Below are 21702 nucleotides of genomic sequence, written 5' to 3' on the forward strand. Positions count from 1 at the left end.
CCTATCACTTCTCCTTGCTCCTATCATGTGTCTGTATTCAAGATTATGTAAGCTACCACAGTGAAGACTTCTGGTTCCACAACAATGGCTAGTTTCATCTTTTACAATCACTCAGAATAATCTTAGATGCAAACTCATCCCTAGGTAGCTCTCCTCTTCAGCTCTACTTGTAACCTAGCTTTGCTAACTAGGTATGATTCATTCAAGTCACCGGTTTTGAAGAGAATGTGGTTTCCAATTATGGTTTGTATTCTCTGTTTTTTTTACTAAATTACACAATAAATACCTAATGTTTAAGAAAATTATATTTAAGATACCTAACGTTTTTAAATACTATGTTTGGACCTCAAACACAAATCGTGTCAAGGAATGTTAATATAGGAGGATGAAATGATCTAAATGCCCCAAGTTCCTCTATATATAAAAGAAGACTTTAATTGGAAGATACAATTCAATATCACATTTTTACTTTTTTTAGCATTTGATTTAGATCATGGTCATTTATATAGTATTTAAAAATCATAGCAAACACCATGGTAACAATCAATAACTTCAAAAAGATTACAATTGAAAGGATAAGATTCAACCATACTATTTTAACATTTTTAGATGTTTGATTTGGATTATGAAAATTAAATTAGTATTTTAAATCATGAGAAATGCAATGATCCAACCTCATCTAATATCATACAATATTACAATTTAAAAGATTATAATAGGAATAATACAATTCAAATTTTTTTTGTTGTTGCCTCTTTAGAGTTTAGACATTTAACATGCAAAACCAACTTCTTCATTTTTTTTTTTTTCCCATTTTAGCTATTGTGGGGTTTATCATACAAATCAAAGGTCTAAGAAAGATAAAAATATAATCACTAACTTGTATCATTTCAATTGAAACATTTTTGTAAAAATTTTATGGTGGTTTAATGTTGGATTATTGTGTTTGTTATTATTTAGAATACAATTGAATTGTCACAATCCAAAATTTAAAAATGTTAAAACATTACGGTTGAATTATATCATTTTTTATTAAAAATTGTTTGAACGATTGTGTGATATTAAATCAAATTGTATCGTGATTTATGACTGCTAAATGCCATCAAATGGAGATGAATACAAAATACAAAATGACATTTTTTGTAACTTTATCTACTTACTCTTATCATTTGAAGTTGAAAGTATACCAATGAGATGCCTGCCTAGTCATCTATCATATGGAGTAACCCATCTGCTATTGTGTAATAGAAAGTGAAGCCTTTTATACTTACTAGGGACAGTGACTGAGGAAGAAAACCCTTCTTTTATGTTCCTTTCGAATCCGTTTGGTTGCAAGGGAAATTAAAGGGAATGGAAAAGAAAAATTTTTAAACCTAAAAAAAACATTTTGTAATCATTATCCCAACTACTTAAATTTCTTATCATATTTAGTAATGATACATTTTATACGTAATATTTATTTTAAGGACAACCATGTATGTGAGACGGGTGGAAGTTTTAAGGCATTAATTAATGGGTGGGGGTTTATGGGATCATTATCACCAACAATTCTGACACCCTCCAATTCCCTACAATCCCTCACATGGGAGTGAAATGACCACTTACCCATTGCCTTGGGAAGTGTGTCCAAACAATGGGTAAGTGGTCATTTCAGCTCCCATGTGAGGGATTGTAGGGGAATTGGAGGGTGTCAGAATTGTAGGAGATAAAAATTCGAGTTTATGACTTTTTCAACTCTTTGTGTGAGGGGACACGGCTATGTATGAATTTTTTTTTCTTATTTTAAATATGAAATGATTTGAAGTTAGTGATATTGTCACATGGTATAATAATTACAAAAATCCCTTTTTTTAATTATGAAAATTTTACTTCCATTCCCTTTAATTGACCTTGCAACCAAACGGAACCTTCATGGCTTCCAAACATTCCCTCTGATCCAAACCTAGACTTTCAAACGAGTACATTATATATGTCTCGTAGATCGTACATCGACGTGTAAGAGGCTCGAAAGTTCAAGCCCGGCTCTTCTTTTTCCTTCTTCGTTCCCTTTTCCCTTCTCGGACAAACCCGCAACTCAGCTCAACTTCAAGTAAACCCCTCTCTTTCTCTCTCTCAACTCTGAACACCTTCAGGCAGCTAGGGTTTCTTTGATATCTTAAGGGTGATGTTATTTATTTTTTTTAATTACTCAGATCAAGTCTCCTATTGCCCATTTCCGTTTGACATATCCTTGAAACTGTTATTTCGGGCTTTTATTTTTCTGCAAAACACACTTTCAAGATGTTTTACCTCTTCACCTGTTGATGGAGATAATGAATTTATGTCTTCTGTTTAATTCTCATTATTAGTGACTCTGGTTTTTAATGGACATGCGGACATATGTTTGTTAACTGAGTTGCAGAGATAAAATTAGGAGCATGCTGACTTTAAAATAGGATATTTCCTGCTATCTAAGAGATTCATTATTTGTTCATTGAATGGAATTGGGTATTATCTGGATACCTGATATACTAATCTGCAGTAATCTAATTCAAATTTGAAAGTTGTTTTCTTGTATTTGGCGAATATCACACTGAATTTGGATAGCTACCAGCATAAAGTGATTCGAAGTCCAATGGTGCCAATTTTGCTCCAATTTTCCATGAGTGGTGTAGCTACCGAGATCAGTGGTCAATTATGTATCTCTAAGAAGTTAGTTTGCTATGTCTCATTTTGTTCTAGGGCTCTTCTTCTTTGTGGGTCGTTTACATCTCTAGTTGTGCTTATTTCTCACCTTATTTTAGTAGAATTGTGCAGTTTTTATGGCACAGTTAAATATTTATCTTCGTCAACTCAACTCGGTCATATTCCAACTAAATGGGGTTGGCTGTGTAGATCTTTTTTCTCCAATCAACTCTATTCAAAACCATATTTATTATGAATACTAAACTATGCATGCCTTTCCTCACCACACCTCCTAGAGTCATTTTAGGCTTACCCATGACTCTTTTAGCTTCTTCAATCCGAATCAGTTCACCCTTCTGTACTGGAGCATTCAAAGGCCTCCATTGCACAGGTCCATGCCACCTCAAACAACTTTCTCACAACTTATCATGTATTGGAGCTACTCTTAAATTATATCTAATTTTCTCATTCCATTATATTTTATAGTTTTACTACTAATCCATTTCAACGCCCTCATTTCAGCTACACCAAGTTTGTTTATATGTTGTTTCTTCATTGCCTAACATTTTGCTCCATACATCATCGTTGATCATATAGTTGACCTATAAAATTTTCTTTTATACATCGATCACACAAAACTTTGGACACACCTTCCACTTCATCTAGCCTTATGTTATTCGTTGTACAACATCATTTTCACTTTTCGGTATCCCCCTATCATCAATTTTCACCATCTTACTTTCAGTCCTATTATTACTAATGTAACATACCATATACTCTGTTTTTGTTCTACTTATCTTAAAACCTTTTGATTGTAAATTCAGTCTCCATTTTAATTTTGCACTTATCCTTGCTTTTGTTTCATCGTCCAACCAGTATCGTAAAAAAAAAAAGCACATCAAGGGATCTGATTTTGAATGTCTCTAATCAGTTCATCTGTGATTAACACAAACAAATACGGGTTTAGAGCTGACTCTTGATATAATCCAATTGTAATTGAGAATTCACTACCATACACCCCCACAATTCTTACAATAGGCACTACACCATTAAATTTTTCTTTAATTATGTCCACATATTTATTCGGTTTGGTTTTGATTTTGGTTTTCGGTTCCGGTTCTAATTTGACACCCTTACTCAGATTCTAGCCGCCTTAGAGAAACGATTTGGTTCCCACTTCCCAGAATTTGGAACTGATAGGATCAGAAACCAGAGAGTTCCGATGAAATCTTTGAGTCTCAATATACTGTCAACAACCAGGGAAACAAAGATAACAGTTGTAGACTAGAAGAGACAAGAGAGAAAATAAGAGGAATACAAACACTAGAGACAGGGATCGACCAGAGAAGAACAAGAACGAACAGTCACGCTTTAGCAGCAGGTAAATTCAATGTAATTTCATTCCAATCTGAAAATACGATGGTTACAAGAGTATTTAAAGACTCAAACAATCCTATTCCTGTACTGAAACTAAGCCAAAGATAGAGATCACAGAAACTCCTAAATCATACGTAAACCCAAATAGACTTTGAGTTTACTTTGGACTCCTACCCTATGTGCTAATTGTTAGAGTTGTTAGTATATCTTGTGGGGGTAGTTCTGTCATTGTCATATTATAAGACATGACCAAGTTGTATTTTTCTTGTTCTTATTTTATTTCCCTTTACCTCCCTAGGGAGGCCTGTGTAATGTAGAAGAGATTATTAATGAAGTAATGTGTGTTGAGAATCACTCAACACACATAATCGATTCTCTCATTCCCTTCTCTTCTTCTTCTCTTCTCTTCTCTTCTCTTCTATCCTTCTTCTTCTTCTTGCTGTAAATCTCATCTCTCTTACTAGATTCGATCCATCTTTAAGTTCCAACTCTAATGCTATTGTCGACTCCAAAAAAGATAAAGACACATAGAATTAACAAATTGACATATATCGCTATTTAACCCAATGTCTAACTGCATCACCTTGATGACTATGTTTTAACCCTAGCAATGCCCTAGTTTGTGAGTTATCAGTTTGTTCCAGCTGAGACCTAGCCCTGTCTTGCTTCAGTTCCTTGATATTATATAATCAAGCATGTGTGACTTTGCTGTAAATGCTTTAATCTCTCTGTGATGCAATTTTATGGAAGTTGAAGACCAAGTTAATGCTCAGTACATTCTTAGGGGCTGGACATTTGTTTTGGTTGATGCATAGTGTTGTTTGAAGGCATATGATGGTGTTAAATGTGGTATCTAACATGAGAAATATATCTGGTTGGGATTTCTTCATGTTTGTGATGTTTCTTGATATCTGGGATCAAGTGTTTTTGTTTTTTGGGAAAGAAAATTGGGTAGAGTGTGGACTCCCCATTTGGTTAGGGTATCCTACCAGCTTCCTTAGTATATTTCCGAATCATGTCTGAGGTTAATGGACCAGTAGAATCCCAAGTTGGTGACATTAGTAGTGGTAATCACTGCCTTGTCACTTTGGAAAGCACAAATGTCTAGATTTCTATTTTCAAGCTGGATAATACCAATTACTTGGACTGGGCACATTCTGGTAAGATTGTCCTTGAGGAGTTATTAGTTTGCTCCAGCTGAGACCTAGCCTTGTCTTGCTTCAATTCCTTTATATCATATCATCAACCATGTGTGACTTTGCTGTAAATGCTCAGTATATTCTTAGGGGCTGGACATTTGTTTTGGTTGATCAGTTGATGCATAGTGCTGTTTGAAGGCATAGGATGGTGTTAAGTGTGGTTCCTAAGATGAGAATTATATCTGCTTGGGATTACTTCATGTTTGTGATGTTTCTTGATATCTGGGATCAATTGTTTTGTTTTTTGGGAAGAAAAGTGGGTAGAGTATGGACTCCCTATTTGGTAGAGTATCCAGCCAACTTTATTTATAAATCAGCAAAGTATAGTCTTAGTAGGAAACCTTCTAATACCCCAACACCTAATTACAATCTAATACAAGGAAATAACAAAGGAAAATAAACATTAATATTAGTCACTAACAACTAAACTCAGATTCAACTTAGGCACAAACCTAAACTCTACAACTCAACATAACTCAGAATAGAGACACTCCCCCTAGTGTGAGTAACCTTAAAGACTCAAACTTGGAACAACAAGAATAGATATTAACCACAGAACTAGTCTCGAACATATATAGCAGTCGTAGATGCCAGTGACCACAGAGAATTTCATTTTGGTAGTGTTGAGATAGGCTAGTTACCCGATTGGGGGAACTACTCCTAGTTGTGTTAGGATTGCAGTCCTAGTTGTGTTAGGATTACTCTTTTTCTTTCTTTTATTTTTTATTTTCCACTGTTTTATTGTATTTTCCTCCTCAGCCGAGTACTACTCTGGGATTCCTAGTTGTACTAGGAATTCCTAGTAGGATTAGGACTGAGGAGTTTTACTTCAATTACATGTACTTCAGATTACTATAAATAAAGGGCCTGGGTGATCGATTCAGATCACTCAAGCATTCATATTCAGAGCTGTCTACATGGTATCAGAGCCATCTCTGATCTGAAGAACAGCTTCCCCTCGATTTTTTTCTGGTTTCCATCTTCAACACACTCTCGGCTTCTGGTTCTCTTCTTCTCCAACTCTCTCGGACTCTCTACTTCATGCAGGGCAGCATCTTTGAGGTGATTCAATGAAGAATTAGCTGCTGCCCTCCATGACACCTCTCTGAAAATCATTCAAATACTGGGGTGATCTGAACCTGCCGCAGGTTTCCTCCAACCTTGGAGATCAAGCTGCTGCCCTAATCGAGCTGGATTTCTGGTTTTATTTGGAGATTGATTCCTGCACCTTCTGATCTACACCCTATTGTTTTCAAACTGCAGATCCAAAGCTGCAATTTTTTGCATTCAAACTGCAGATCTGAATTCAATCCACAGTAGATCCAAATCTGCAATTATTTTGCATTCAGATCTGTCCCTGCTGATCTAAATCTTCTCCAATTCAGGGCTTTTATTGGCTCATCCGAAGGGGCCACTGTCTGGAGGACACTTTCTCTGCTACAAGGAAGACACTCGAACCTTGTTTCAGCCAGTTCTAAGGGCTGCAACTCATACAGCCTTAAAACCCAGGGCTCTACTCGATTAGGGTTTCCTATTACATCATCAGTTTTTTTCTGATTTTTGAAGGAACTTTACATGATGTCTGACATCACTTCAGCTGACTCTGATGGATCTTCTCGACCAGAGTATCTTCCTTTTGCTTCTCCCACCAAACTAGATGGGACAAACTATTTAATGTGGTCCAGATCCACTTACCTTACGATTGCTTGGCCGTGGCTACACGGACACCTTACAGGCACTACTCCTATCCCTCTGAAGAAGGAGCTGCCAAGACTAAATGGTTATCCATCGACTCCATGGTCATGTCATACCTTATTCATTCTATGCATCCTTCAATTGCATCGGGCTACCTTCTCCTAGACACGCTGCCCGATATGGAAGGTCGCCAAAGACACCTATTCACGGTAGGGAATGATGCTCGGTCTACGAATTAAGGAAGAAAATCCATGACACCAAGCAGAATGATTCGTCAATCCCTCAATACTATGCTGAACTCCGCAAGTATTGGCAAGAACTTGATCATTACTCTGATTATCAGCCCACTAATGCCACTGACATTGCTGCCTACGGAAAGCATATTGACAAAATTAGGGTTTATGATTTTTTGGCTGGACTTAATGTGGAATACGACCCAATTAGGGTTCAGATTCTAGGCAAAGACCCTTTCCCTACATTGGAATAGTCTTATGCCTTGGTTAACAGTGAAGATCGCCGAAGAACTGCTATGCTCAATACTACAATTCCGGATCGATCAGCATTGCGGACCGGGGCTGGTTCTACTCCTTCGATTCTTGATACTTCTAAATTTGAGAAGACACAGGTTAAATGTGAGCATTGTGGAAAATTGTGGCACACCAAGGCCACCTGTTGGAAGATACATGGCAAACCAGCCGACTTTGAGGCTAAACGTGCTGCTCGCAAATCGAAAAACAAAGCTAATCATCTCGAAGTCGCACTCCTACCCCTCCTGACGACCTGGACTATCCAAGGATGAACTTCAGGCTTTCCGTCGTATGTTACGAGGCTTTCGCTGCTACAACAACACCGCCAATTCTTCCACTCCTCCAGGTTCAAATGTAGCTCACTCGGGTATTTCTTTTGTTGGTCACTGTGCATCGGTAGTCTCCTCTCCTGGATCATAGACTCGGTGCCATCGATCATCATATTTGGATCCTCGAAGATCTTTACTCGTTACTCTCCTACATCTGGTAAAGACAAAGTACGAGTAGCTGATGGCTCTCTCTCCTCTATCTCTGGAAAGGGCTCCATCAGTTGCACACCTTCCTTACAGTTATCATCTGTTTTACATATTCCTAAATTTACCACTAATCTTCTTTCTATCAGTAGTCTTACCCGTGACCTAAATTGTAAAGTAACCTTTTTTCCTTCACACTGTGTGTTTCAGGATCTGGCAACGGGGGCGACGATTGGATGTGGTAAGATGCATGGTGGATTGTACCTGCTTGATACTGGGAGTCTTACTTCACCACTGCCTTTGGCTTCTCCCATCCCTCAAAGTGCGTTAGTTTCTTCTGAACTTCAACAATGGCATAATAGACTAGGTCACCCCCCTTTAGGAACATTATCCCTTTTATTTCCAGCATTAGCTAAAGAATGTCATAAAGATGATTTTTTTTGTGAAGCCTGTGTTTTGGCTAAACAACACCGTTCTACTTATTCTATTTCTACTAAAAGAAGCTCTTCTCCTTTTAATATTGTTCACTCTGATGTTTGGGGGCCTAGCCGCAAACCATCCCTTAAAGGCCACCGTTGGTTTGTTTCTTTCATTGATTGTTATTCTAGGTGTACATGGGTATATTTAATGCACAACAAAAGTGAAGTTTTCTCTTGTTTTCAAAATTTTCATAAAATGATTCAGACCCAATACACTGTCACTCTCAAGATATTGCGTAGTGACAATGGTAAAGAATACATGGATGGTCGGTTTAGCAGACCTTGCTGCCCATGGAATACTCCATCGGACCGGTTGTGTTGATACCCAGCCCAAAATGGTGTGGCTGAAAGAAAAAAACCGCCACCTTCTTGAGGTGACTCGGGCTCTTATGTTTGCCCATTCTGTCCCTTCCCAATATTGGGGAGATGCTGTCCTAACTGCTGCCTATCTTATCAATAGGCTCCCTACTCGAGTCCTTGACTCGCCACCCCGCTTCATTCTGCAGGGTCCTCCACCTTTGTTGTCCCACCAAAGGAGTTTGGTTGTGTCTGTATGTTCGCGATACCCGATCTCCGGGCAAGCTTGAACCCCGTGGGACCCGGTGTATTTTTTTAGGTTACTCTCCTTCCCAAAAGGGATATAAGTGTCACCATCCTCCTACCCGTCGCACCTTCACCAGTATGGATGTTGTCTTTCATGAAACTCTATCTTATTATCACCCCACACCTCTTCGGGGAGACTTTTGGTGAAGATGTGATGGTTGACCTTCCCATCTGAGACCTGGACCGAGTCCAACTACCTATTTCACCCACCCCTCAACCGACTGTTGTTTCCTCCCCTCTCCCCTCTCCTACTCCCCCACCGGCTTTTCCCCAGGGGGAGAACTTAGAGGATGTTGAAAATCCTATTGGTGATAATTCCCTTCAGGGGGAGGTGACTCCAGTCCAACAAACCATTAGGGAATTTCAGAAGAAAATTAACGACTCTAATCTCAAAACATATCACAGGGGACATTCCCAATACAAGCAGCTTCCATCCACTGTAGCTCCAGCACCACCACAATTGTCGGCCCTGGAACCAGATCGATCTCCAGGTAACATATCCTCTCCTTCATCTCCTGATTTACCTATTGCTCATCGTAAAGGTGTTCGGGCTTGTACCCAGCACCCCATTTCTCATGTAGTCTCTTATGACTCCCTTTCTCCATCATTTCGTACATTTGTCTCCTCTCTTTCTTCTGTTCGTATTCCCCAAAATTGGCAGGAAGCTTTTGCAGATGGCAAGTGGAAAGCAGCAATGATGGAAGAAATGCAAGCCTTAAAAAAGAATAATACATGGGAACTTGTGGTTCTTCCTCCAGGAAAGAAACCAGTTGGATGTAAGTGGGTGTTTGTGGTGAAACAGAAGGTAGATGGCACTGTGGATCGATACAAAGCACGTTTGGTTGCAAAAGGATTTACTCAGACCTATGGGATCGATTACCAGGAGACTTTTGCACCAGTCGCGAAATTAAACACTGTCAGAGTGCTACTTTCTTGTGCAGTGAATCTTGGCTGGGAGTTACAACAATTAGATGTGAAGAATGCCTTCCTCCATGGAGAACTTGACGAGGAAGTGTACATGGACATTCCACCTGGATTCTCTTGTGATAAGACCGGCGGGAAAGTTTGTAAATTGAAGCGTGCTTTATATGGACTGAAACAGTCCCCTCGTGCATGGTTTGGACGATTTCATAAGGCAATGGTCTCTGCAGGTTATAAGCAGAGCAACGCTGATCATACTTTGTTTATCAAGAAAAATGGTGAAAAGGTAACTCTCCTAATAGTTTATGTTGATGATATTGTGGTGACCGGGAATGATAATCATGAAATCACCCAGTTGAAGACTTATCTTGGGCGAGAATTTGAAATAAAAGATCTAGGAAAACTAAAGTACTTTCTAGGGATAGAAGTTGCTAGATCTTCTAAAGGCATCTTTCTTTCTCAAAGAAAGTACATCCTAGATTTATTGACCGAGACTGGAATGCTAGGGTGTCATCCTTCCGATACACCTATGGATGCTACTACAAGACTTAAAGAAAAGGAGGGAACTCCTGTTGATAAAGGTCGGTATCAAAGATTGGTTGGTAAGCTCATCTATCTGTCTCATACAAGACCGACATAGCGATATCTGTGAGTATGGTTAGTCGGTTCATGCATGATCCACACTCCTCTCACATGGATCTTGTTATCCGGATCCTTCGATATTTAAAATCAGCACAGGGTAAAGGTATTCTTTTGTCTCGAATGGTCATCTTCGTGTCGAAGCATATCGATGCGGATTGGGCTGGTTCCTCCGATAGAAAGTCCATTTTCGGCTATTGCTCATTTGTTGGCGGCAATCTTGTTACGTGGCGTAGTAAAAAGCAGAACGTCGTGGCAAGATCTAGTGCTGAAGCAGAGTTTCGTGCTATGGCACAAGGTATTTGTGAAATGTTGTGGCTCAAAAGTTTATTACAAGATATCAGGACTCCTGTTCCTCTTCCCATGATGTTGTATTGTGACAACAAGGCTGCTATTAGTATTGCTCACAACCCGGTTCAGCATGATCGTACTAAGCATGTGGAGGTTGACAGACACTTTATTAAAGAAAAGTTGGAAGGAGGGCTAGTGTGTGTTCCGTTTGTGCAATCTTCTGACCAGCTTGCTGATGTGTTTACTAAAGGCTTAAGTGGAAAGATTTTTCATCCTATTCTTGTCAAGTTGGGCATGGTTGACATTTATGCTCCAACTTGAGGGGGAGTGTTGAGATAGGCTAGTTACCCGATTGGGGGAACTAGTCCTAGTTGTGTTAGGATTGCAGTCCTAGTTGTGTTTGTGTTAGGATTGCAGTCCTAGTTGTGTTAGGATTACTCTTTTTCTTTCTTTTATTTTTTATTTTCCACTGTTTTATTGTATTTTCCTCCTCAGCCGAGTACTACTCTGGGATTCCTAGTTGTACTAGGAATTCCTAGTAGGATTAGGACTGAGGAGTTTTACTTCAATTACATGTACTTCAGATTACTATAAATAAAGGGCCTGGGTGATCGATTCAGATCACTCAAGCATTCATATTCAGAGCTGTCTACAGGTAGCAATATCAACTCAAGCACACCAGTCATCAACAACCATAGTAGAGAAAAATCTTCGTGTTGAATAAACCCAAACAACAACGAACAAAATAAGTGGTAGAAAACACCGACTGTAATCTAAAACATCATAGCATTAAAGCAACATCATAAGCCCTTCTCAAGGAAGGCAAGTATTAATCTCCACAAAGAAAACAGATCTACTAATGCGGGTATCGTCAAATTGACCTGGAAAATTGTGACTAAGTAGGATAACATTTGGGTCAATTGGGTTTACTCCAGTCTTCTCTGTAAGGATTCCATCTGGACGACTTCCATCCACTTTGATGCTTCTTGGGTTTTGCATAAGATCTTGAGTCTCAGGCCTCTAGCAATTGAGGCCATCTCCTCTAAGATTGTTGATGGGTGAGTCTACCTCTCTGTGGCTTGACAACTGGCATCCCTTGGGTGTTCTTCACTCAGTTGTGGGAAATAGAGCTATATATATTCTACGAGTATTTGTAAGTTCTCCTCAATTTCTTCCATTATCTTGCAAGGTGTTTGGGGACCCCCATCCCGCTGCTGTTTGGAACTCTTTACCCCCTCCCCCTTGGGCAGAGATCCAGAGGAGATTCGGTAGTTTGGCTTCCTTCCTCCAACGGCATCTTCAGTTCCTTCTCTGCTTGGAAGCATGTTAGATCTCAAGGTACTTTAATTCCTTGGCGTAGGATTGTTTGGTTTAAAGGTCACATCCTTCGTGACAGCTTCACTGTTTGGAGAGCCCTCTCGTGTTGCTTCCCAACTTAGTCCTTCCTCATCCCCCCGCCAAATTACCCTCTCCCCGGCCTATGCTCTGTGTTGGAATGGAGTGGAAGATGTAGATAACTTTTTCTTCTCTTGCCTTTTCTCCTCAGCTGTTTAGAAGGCGGTTTTGGGTAAGTGCTAGCCTTGTAATAGAAGAATTCTCCCTCTTGCTCATGAGTGGATATGGATGGATATGACTTTTGTTGGGAAATCGATTTGTGATGTTGCCAGTAAGCTTGCCTTTGGTGCCACCATCAACCACATTTGGATGGAGTGCAATCTCCGCAGATTTACCTCCACTTCCCGTTCATTCGATAAGATTTGGAGCTCCATATTCTTTGATGTAATCTCTAAACTTCATTTGTTTCTGCATGGTAGTGTTTCTAATACCCCAAGGAACATGCTCATTGTTGTCTCCTAGGGCCTGCCTTTACCTATGTTGCAGCTGTCTGTCCCTCCCTCTTGAGTTGGATGTTGCTAGTCTTTTTTCTTTTCTTCTTGTATTTTTCCTCCTCCCCTTCTGAGGTTTCCTGGTAATCAATTTTATATTCACCAAAAGCCACTGGTAAAAGTGCAGCATAGGTTACTGCGGACCACTAATAAAAGTGCAATATAGGTTACTACGGACCACTAATAAAAATGCAGTATAGGTTACTGTGAACCAAGTAGCAGCATAAGGTTGCTGGGGACCACTGATAAAATGCAACATAGGTTGTTGCGAATCACAAGTAGCAACATAAGGTTGCTGGAGACCAAATAACATAGCATGGGGTTGCTGAGAATCAAAATCAGAAGTAGCAGAATCTTGTTGCTGAATAACAGAAATAACAATCTTCATAAGAAAAAATTATTGATGAAGACACGAGCAGATGATACGAACCGATGATAATAATCTTCAAATAAGTAGATGACACTATGCTGATGAGCAGATGACAGAAGTAGATAATAGTCTGTAGGTAATAATATTCTCTAATCTCCCCCTAACGTTTAGCAGTACACATGGACAAATAATGCAGAGGATGCGATAAAGAATAATCCACCATCATAAGTCAATAATAACCAGCATCACGAAGGATGAGAATTACATAAATCCCATAATCAAGAGCAACCGCAAATAAGATCCCAAATAGGCCAGATTTAAACAAATCTGAGCAACTAATCTCCTCCTATAATAGCAATAACAACCATCACTCCATGCAAGTACCAATCTTCAAAAAGTGCAACCCCAAACTGATGTGATCTACAGCCCACCAAAGCAATAAAATTGTAAAAATATATGCCCAACGGCAATTCTGTAAATTCTGGCCACACCTATGATACAAGAACCCTTTTCCCACTTGTCACCATAATTGGCAACGAATTGGTGTGTCACTTTCAAGAGACACCCTAGCTAACCCGTGTTCACCATTTACTACACTCGAGCCAGTGCAGTGTGTCGCTTCCAGAGGGATGTCCTAACATAAGGTCGAAATTCTAGGATCCATGCAAAATGGTTTGGCTAAGGTTTTGACAATGCTGGATGCTGACCTGATGGACCAACCCTCCTTTATCTGGGATTGGGACCGGCAGCATAAAACACTAGAAGATTTATGTCTTATCTTAGTAACCTCGTAAATGGTTGATTAGAAAAACCTAGCTTTATGATATGTTTCTTCTTCACAATTGCATATATTCTATTAAGATTATTCTAAATGTCTTTTTATCTTGCTATTTTGCAACTACAGCTGCATTTGAGATTCTCTTAATATATGTTTTGAAGTTATTGTTTTTTGGGTTGATTTTGCTTTCTGAATAATTGCATGTTGAATTTCTCAGGATCATCTCTAGTTTTTATTTCTCATTATGTCTGGGTCTGGCGAAGAGGAAGAAAATGCTGCAGAGCTCAAAATTGGAGATGGTATGCTTTTATTTTCATATTGATTATGGACTACTGTTTCTCTTAAAAATTCTCAAGTTGTGAGACCATTGAAGGGACACAAGCACCAGGTAACCCCAGCAGGGACCAAAAAAAGCCCCCGGGGGGGGGGGGAAGCATCACTTAAATTGCCTGCTAAGTGCTCAAAAGTTTGACTGACTGAATTCACCTGCTTAGAAGAGGCTGACTGAATTGTTTTATCCCTGCCTTTACCCTCATCTTTGCTCTGTGGCAATCTCAAGAAGACATATGCAACCACCCCTCCACCCCGACATTACTCTTGCCTGGAACAATTAAATGTTGTTGCTGTTATATTTATTTGTTTGTTTGTCATTGTGATATTGAAATTTTTTTATGTTTTTTATGGCTCCTGTTCTACTTTTACAGGGTATAATTTATCTTCCCCTCCTCCCTTTTTTATTTCCAATCTTAACCTTGGAGTTTTTTGTCAGAATTTTTGAAGGCCAAGTGTTTAATGAACTGTGAAGTGGCACTTATCCTTGATCGGAAATATGAGCAGCTCCAGCAGATGTCTGAGGATCCTATGAATCAAATTTCTCAGTGAGTGTGAGGCTTTTCTTTTCTGTGGTAGCGGAACAAGACTAATTTTAGCAGCTTCAATCCATCTAATCTTAAGCCAGAGAATTTAGTATCTTGTGTCTTTCCTTTTCCAGAGTATTTGAAAAATCATTGCAGTATGTGAAGCGCTTTAGCCGCTGCAAAAATCCTGATGCTGTTAGGCAGGTTCGAGAGTATCCTTCAAAATTTTATGGAAATGTGATAATAGTATTTTTTCCTAACTGTGGAGAAATATTGAAATGTCCATCTTTTGTGGCTGTTGCTCAAAGTACTCTGGGACTACTGAAATTTTTGAAGAATTCCATGAATTCTAGTTTACCCAGGAGTTTTCTGGTTCTATCAAATCGGAAAGCCCAAATTAAGCCCCCCTTCAAGTGATTGAGTGGCTGATTGTATACCTAGTCTTGTGTGATAAGTATAGCATCATAATGAGTATTCATTAGTAGAATTTAGTTAGGGGACAGACTAATTTACTAATGAGGTTGAGTATGTGGCTTGGTTGGATGATTTTTATTGTCACAACCATGACTTCATCTTTTCCATCTTACTGTATCCTAAGAGAATATGGGAACAACAGGCAAAGGAACTTCTGTTAACATGAGCAAGATGCATTTCTTAGGTTTTAAAATAATTTTTTTTGTTGTTGGTTGCTCAGTGAATATATAAATCTCATGTACTTGGACCCACTTTTGCATAGATGTGAAGTACTTCTTGTTTTTGTTCATTTATACCATTAATTTATGATCCTGTGTCAGTTTGCAGTCCCTTTCAACTAGATTTCTAATTAGAAGATCCCTCCAAAATCTAATTAGATGCATGATAAATGTATGTGCAAAACAGGAGATTTCTACATTTCTATAGTATGAGAAAATAACGAAGCTCAACAAATTTCATTTTATCTGAGTAATTAGGTGCCATCTGCTGGCTTCTTGTCGACTTGTGATCTCTTATGCATTTAAAACTTTTGTTGTCCTATCCATTTAATAACATACCATTTAGATATAACATCAGCAGTGGGAAAAGGCTTAGTTGATTTTAGTTGAGTAGTATATGACATCAGCAATGTGATTCTTAACTGACATTCAGAATCCTTAGCAGATACCAGTTGGCTGAGTTTGAGGTAATGCCACTAGTCATTCTCTAAATGAAATCCAAATTCCTTGTTACCATTAAAAACCATATTTATTTGTCATTTGTGTATGTTATGCAGCTTTGTGTACTTGGAAACCTTTGCCCTGAAACTGTGGAGGAAGCTATAGCTATGGTGCCATCTATTAAGGTGATTTCGTCCACTTGGTCATGTTTTTCTGAGTGCATTGAGTTTCTGCAGCATTTATTTCTGGTGTTTTAGCAAGCACATTTGACAATTTGCATCACATGTGAGTACATGGTTGTGGAAAAGAACATTTATTTGTATTTTTTACATTAGATAAAAGTCAATCCTTCAACTATTCCAATCAATTCATAGATTCGTCATCCTAAACCTGATTCCATCAATTACACCAACTGCCATAGTCTCTTCCTGGCCCTGTGCTAGAGAAATCCTTCTTTATTACCTAAGTCCTTCTCCTGGCGTAACCAGAAGGACACCATATCTTGACCCACTAGATCACAAGTCCATATGTACCTGCAAGAAACAAGCCCCAAAACCAGCCCAGCAAGGTTGTGGATTTGACTGCTGTGTGAGGCAGCCTGGTCTGATGATGTGGCAAATTTCTGTTGGTTCGATAGAGCATCACCTAAAGCAGCCCCAGCCTAGAGAGAAGCATGAAGAAGAAAAGAGACCAAGACAGGAATTTAAAAAAAAGGAAGTACTGTTCACATGAACAGTATCCGAGTACTGTTCACATGAACAGTATCCGAGTTACTGTTCACGTGAACAGTGATTTGGGGGCTGATATGGACAGCTGGTGTGAAGATTAGCTGGTGGATGTTGGTGGAATACTATTCTATTAGAAGCTGCTATTAATTTAGTTTCTATTTTGTAATAGTTTCTTAGTTATTAAATCTAGGTATCTAGTAGTTTCTAATTTTGTTTCTTTCTTTTTAATAGTTACTATATTTACTAGTTTTTAATTTTGTTCCTTACATGTTGGCTGAAATATAAAGTCTAGTTTCTATTTTCATTTGGTTTCTATTTTTAGAAGTTACTATTTCTTAAGTTTCTAATTTTGTAAGCTGACCTATTCCATTAAATAGGCAGCCCCTCTTGTAATAAAACAGATTTGGAAAAAAGGTTTTTCAGGCCTTGTTACCATCGGTTATGGGAGAAATTCCATGTTTCAACAGCTGGGATAGCTGTGGGTGAGAGACCCAGGCTGAGAGAGCCATTCCCCTTCCCCCCCCCCCCCCCCCGCCTTCTTTTCTATATCCCTTTCTTCTTCTTCATATGTAACAGAAAAGTAGCAATAATAAAAAAGAGTTGCAGTTTTTAATTTGTTCTTTTCATTATATCGATCTTGGCTGCAATCGATCTTGGCTGCAATCGCTCTTCTGCTGGTTTCCCTGGTTCGAGGTCGACTTTTGCATTACCCACCTTTCATGGTGTAGGGTAGAAGGAAGTGCCTATAGTAGCTGGCTCAAATTCTAATGAGAATTTAAAAGAGAAAAGAAGGTAAGAAAGAAACAACTAGATGAGTTGCAGCCTACCCAAGGTTTATGTACCAATTATCCCTAGACTCAAAACACATCAAACCTAAGAGCAGCAATGAAAAGTAACTACGCTAATTTCTCTAAATTCAAATTCAATACTACATTCTTTGAAGCTGGAGATGCTCCCATCATTTGATCATTCATTGAACCTGATGAAGATATCAATATCTATATGTTAAATCTCTTCCAAATCTGAACCTTTCCCTACTGAGGCCTCTTCTCCGATCCCACCAAGTTTAAACATGCAACTCAAACCCTAGACCTAGATTTCCGACTTTCATCCTGTGATTCATAATCAGCTGCAATTTTCTCAATTATCAAACTCTGTTTCCTTGACCCTGAAACTTTTCTCTTGTTTCTCTTATCTAGTTTCAAAACATCAAACCCTGCTATTGCTTAACCCTAGCTGAAATTTACAAGATCTTACATCTGTAAGTAAAGGTCAAGCTGGAGGTTTTGTTTTCTTTGGGGGGGGGGGGGGGAGGTTGTGAAACAAAGATTTGGTACTGTGTTGATGCCACCACGGGTCAAAAACCCTAGATCTCAGTCGCTATGGGCCAACCCAAGTGTACAATAGCCAAAAGTTGAGAAGTAATGCAACTCTGTAAATAACTCCAAGTTTGCAAGGGGGAGTGGCAGGACCGTAAATAGTCAGAATTGTAAAAGGGTGGTTGGTAATTAGATAGAGGAAGGGGCAAGAGGGGAATTAGAAATTAATGAGTAGGAGTAAGCTAGGAACTAAATGAAAGGACATGAAGGAAATAGAAGTATAGGGAAGGGTAATCTTTGTAATAAAGAATAAAGGATTAAATATCAAAGAAAGGAGTAGGGTTTCTGGCCGGATCCGGATCCTCTCCAATGAGAGCATCGCCCAATGAGCATCCAACGGCTAGGCTGCCTGGGCGTGCGCCGGGATGTGTGCCAGGCAGGTTGCTGTTGGATGCCTCATTGGGCACTCATTGGGCGATCTCCTCATTGAAAGGATCCCGATCCCTCGTCTCCTGCCTCCAGCCAAAACAGGGAGGTGGAAAAAACAGCTACCTTGAAGGGAAGAACTCCTCCATACGCCCATGGACTGGCCTGACATTTCAGGTGAAAGATCCTCACACTTAGGTCTCTGGTAATCGACCAAGAGGCGCCCGGACAACAAGTGATTCGAGGAGGGGTTGGCCAAAGAAGGTTGAACCTAGTAGAAGGAGAACCAGGTTCTTGTTGCAGTTGATTCTCAGAACAGAGGGCACTCTGGGATCTGGTCTTCTAGGGTTCTGATCATCCAAGAAAGGAGGATCATGCCCCAAGTCTCAGACCAAATCAGTGAGGTATGCTCTATAACCTCTTCATAGGTTTCTATTTTGTCGCTAGTAGCACGAAACTTACAAACCATAGGGATCAACAGCGGGAGGGAGAAAATAAGAGCAACAAACAAAGTTAGGAAAGTGAATACAAAAGAGAGGGGATAATGAGAGAGAAGGAATCGATTCAAAGAAAGAGGGAGGGTTGATTCTAGAAACAAAAGAATCGTACCTGAGAGAGGAAGTTTCAGAATGCAGGGGAGGAGGGGGATGGGACGACAACCAATCTGGCCAAGCCATGCAGCCATTTTACAAGCCTTTCTCCCTCCATTCAATCCTCTCCAAGTGCATCTTCCTTTCCCTTTTGGCCCATGAAGGATTAAAAGACCATCACCATTGGCAGCAGCAGCAACAACAAAATCACCATCTCCTCGCTGCAGAAGCAGCCAGTCGAAGTTTCAATGAAATCCAGAGCCTCTCTAAGCAGAAAATTCTGGGTGAAAAGTCAACGTCTACCATCCTTGATGAGAGAGATTTTGTAGTGATTGTCAATTTCCACTGCTGGTTAGTCATTCAGCTACTATTTAGTGCAAAGCTTAGTTCCGGTCTATCTTTTTGAAGTTGAAGTAAGGTCCTGAGGCAGCTAATTTGACCTAGTTTGCTAATTGATCATGCAAGTAGCTTATATAGTGGATTCGAGTCGGGAAACAGGCAAGGGGCTCTCTGTTTGACGGAAGATTGTCCAGGATCTGGTAATCTAAGTGTTGCTTCTTCGAAGCAGTTTGGTTTCACCTCGCCATAGTGTGAGTGGATCAGGGATTGTGTATCCACGATTTCATACTCAACCTTATCTACCCCTATAGTGACTTTCCGAGGACTAGAGAGACTATATAAGGCTTGTAGAGACCATACCCGAAATGGAAGCCTCATGCACTGGGTACGCTCTTTATTAATTAATTTGATGGAGATAATGATCCTCCTCTTAATTTTTCTTCTGGGGTCAAAACTGTGAGCAGCTAAAATTTGCTTGAAAAGTCCTCATGTTGATGCTTCCTTTAGGTTCCATTTTTATGATGAGACATTAACTTCATGGAGCCTTTTTTTGTCTAAGCAATTTCATATTTGATTCCATTTTCTTTTTCCTTGGTTGGAAACTTTTCTTCATTTATGTTACCAAGTCTACCTGTCTTGCAGACCAGAGGACGGGGGCTTGATGACGAGGCTATTGAGAAAATGTTAAATGACCTCTCTTTGATAAAGAAATTTGAGTAGTACTCTTCCACTTTTCTCCTATGATTATTAAATGTAATCTTATTATAAACATTATCTTATACACTGGTGTTCAGAGGAACTTGTATACTGTTGACATGCCAAAACGCTTAAGAACACACTGAACCAGTGTAAATTGGGTATTGCAGATCTTAATTCTATTTGGAAGCATGAGGTTTTGATCACATGTTAGACAGTTTGTTTAACATTCCTGATGTCTTGCCCATTAAGTATCGATGCGCTTGATGATTGACGTTGATGGTGTTTATCAATAGGTAGTATCATTGATTAAGCTTTGGGAACCAAAACTGTTTCAGATGTTTAGATGATACTGCATGTATTCATCTGTTGCGGAACTTCACCCTCGCAATATGACTTGATTTTCTTTGGTAATTCCCTGAGAAATTATGAAGTGAGGAAAGGAGTAAAAGGGTACTATTTTAAGAGAGAAACATCTCAAATTCTTAGAGATCATACATTAGCCATCTTCCGAGTGATTGTTCTGGGGATCATTGAATGATATCAACCTTAACTTTCTAGACTTTATAGTAGTGAGCTAGAGGGAACTAAGAGCGCTGTAATACTGGAGTTTTTAAGCTTTAATTTTTCGTCTAAGGTAAACATGTAAATATTAAACCTCCTCTGAATGGATCTTGGGCATCCAAGGTTTTAATATCAAATCATTATTATAAATTTTCATAAATTAAAAAAAAAATCATTATTATAAATGGTGGTTAAACTAGATACGTTGTCTGTAAGGTCAGTGCAGATTATAACCGTTTTCTACCCTTCAACGCTGTGCTTGCATCCAAACTGTAGGGAGAGTCTTTAATGGGGAAAGTTTTCCTACCCCGGTGGCTGGAGGGTCAGTGGTCAACCACCATCTCTCTCTTCCTCCCTTTGAATGGGGGGGGGAAAGAGAGATAAACACGTAGGGTTCTAGCTTGCGGTATATCGCTACCATATCCATCCCTTGGATCTTTATCCCTTACAATTCCTTGCCTGTCCATTTTTTGCAATTCCTCTCATATGAGGGCCAAAAATGACTACTCTACCCCTTGTCCCAACACACTGCCTGGGTGGGATCCACCCCCCCTATTAGAGAGACTTGGGGAAATGGACCGGGCAGAGAATTGCAGGAGATAATTTTCCCCCATCCCTCTCTTCCATTGCTCAAATAATATTTTCATAAAGAATGTTGGATATGATAATTTTGTGGACCTTTGTTCAAATTTCAAGTTTAGCCTACATAGAGTTGGTTAAATTTGTAAATAAAGCTTTGAAAATCTAGTAGAAAAGGATTCATATTAAATATGGTTTCAAAAGAAAAAAAAGAAGATAATTTGTGGTAAAAATATTTCAGGGCGAGGGTTCTCTAAGTAAGCAATGTACTCTTCACCCTCACATAAACAATATTTATTCATTTATTGATGGAAAAAACAAAACAACAACAAAAAATAGGATGTGGGGAGGTGCAGTGTACGCCTTAGGCTCAAAGAACTTTTTCCCAAAATTTTATTTTCTTTCGTACTAAAAAAAACAAGAAACAAACAAACAAATGCTAATACATGCGAGGATATATGATTGGATTTGACGATGGTTTATTCGAACCATTCCTTATAGGGAGTTTCTGAATGACACTCTATAGGTGTGTTTAAAACTTGACATTTTTCTTTCACTTACCTTTGTCT

The 21702-nt window shown here is 39.2% G+C and overlaps 1 protein-coding gene across 1 annotated transcript; it reads left to right on the forward strand.

The window, feature by feature from the left end:
* The first annotated feature begins 2031 nt into the window (after positions 1-2031).
* On the forward strand, positions 2032-20260 carry LOC122656877 (DNA-directed RNA polymerase II subunit 4). The gene is made up of 7 exons (XM_043851568.1): positions 2032-2087; positions 14110-14201; positions 14672-14780; positions 14894-14971; positions 15885-15918; positions 16009-16077; positions 19937-20260. The coding sequence occupies exons 2-7, from the start codon at positions 14147-14149 to the stop codon at positions 20012-20014; spliced, it is 423 nt and encodes a 140-aa protein (XP_043707503.1). The 5' UTR covers positions 2032-2087; positions 14110-14146; the 3' UTR covers positions 20015-20260.
* The last annotated feature ends 1442 nt before the right edge of the window (positions 20261-21702 follow it).

Source organism: Telopea speciosissima, chromosome 1, assembly GCF_018873765.1.
Source record: "Telopea speciosissima isolate NSW1024214 ecotype Mountain lineage chromosome 1, Tspe_v1, whole genome shotgun sequence".
NCBI classification, from domain to species: domain Eukaryota; kingdom Viridiplantae; phylum Streptophyta; class Magnoliopsida; order Proteales; family Proteaceae; genus Telopea; species Telopea speciosissima.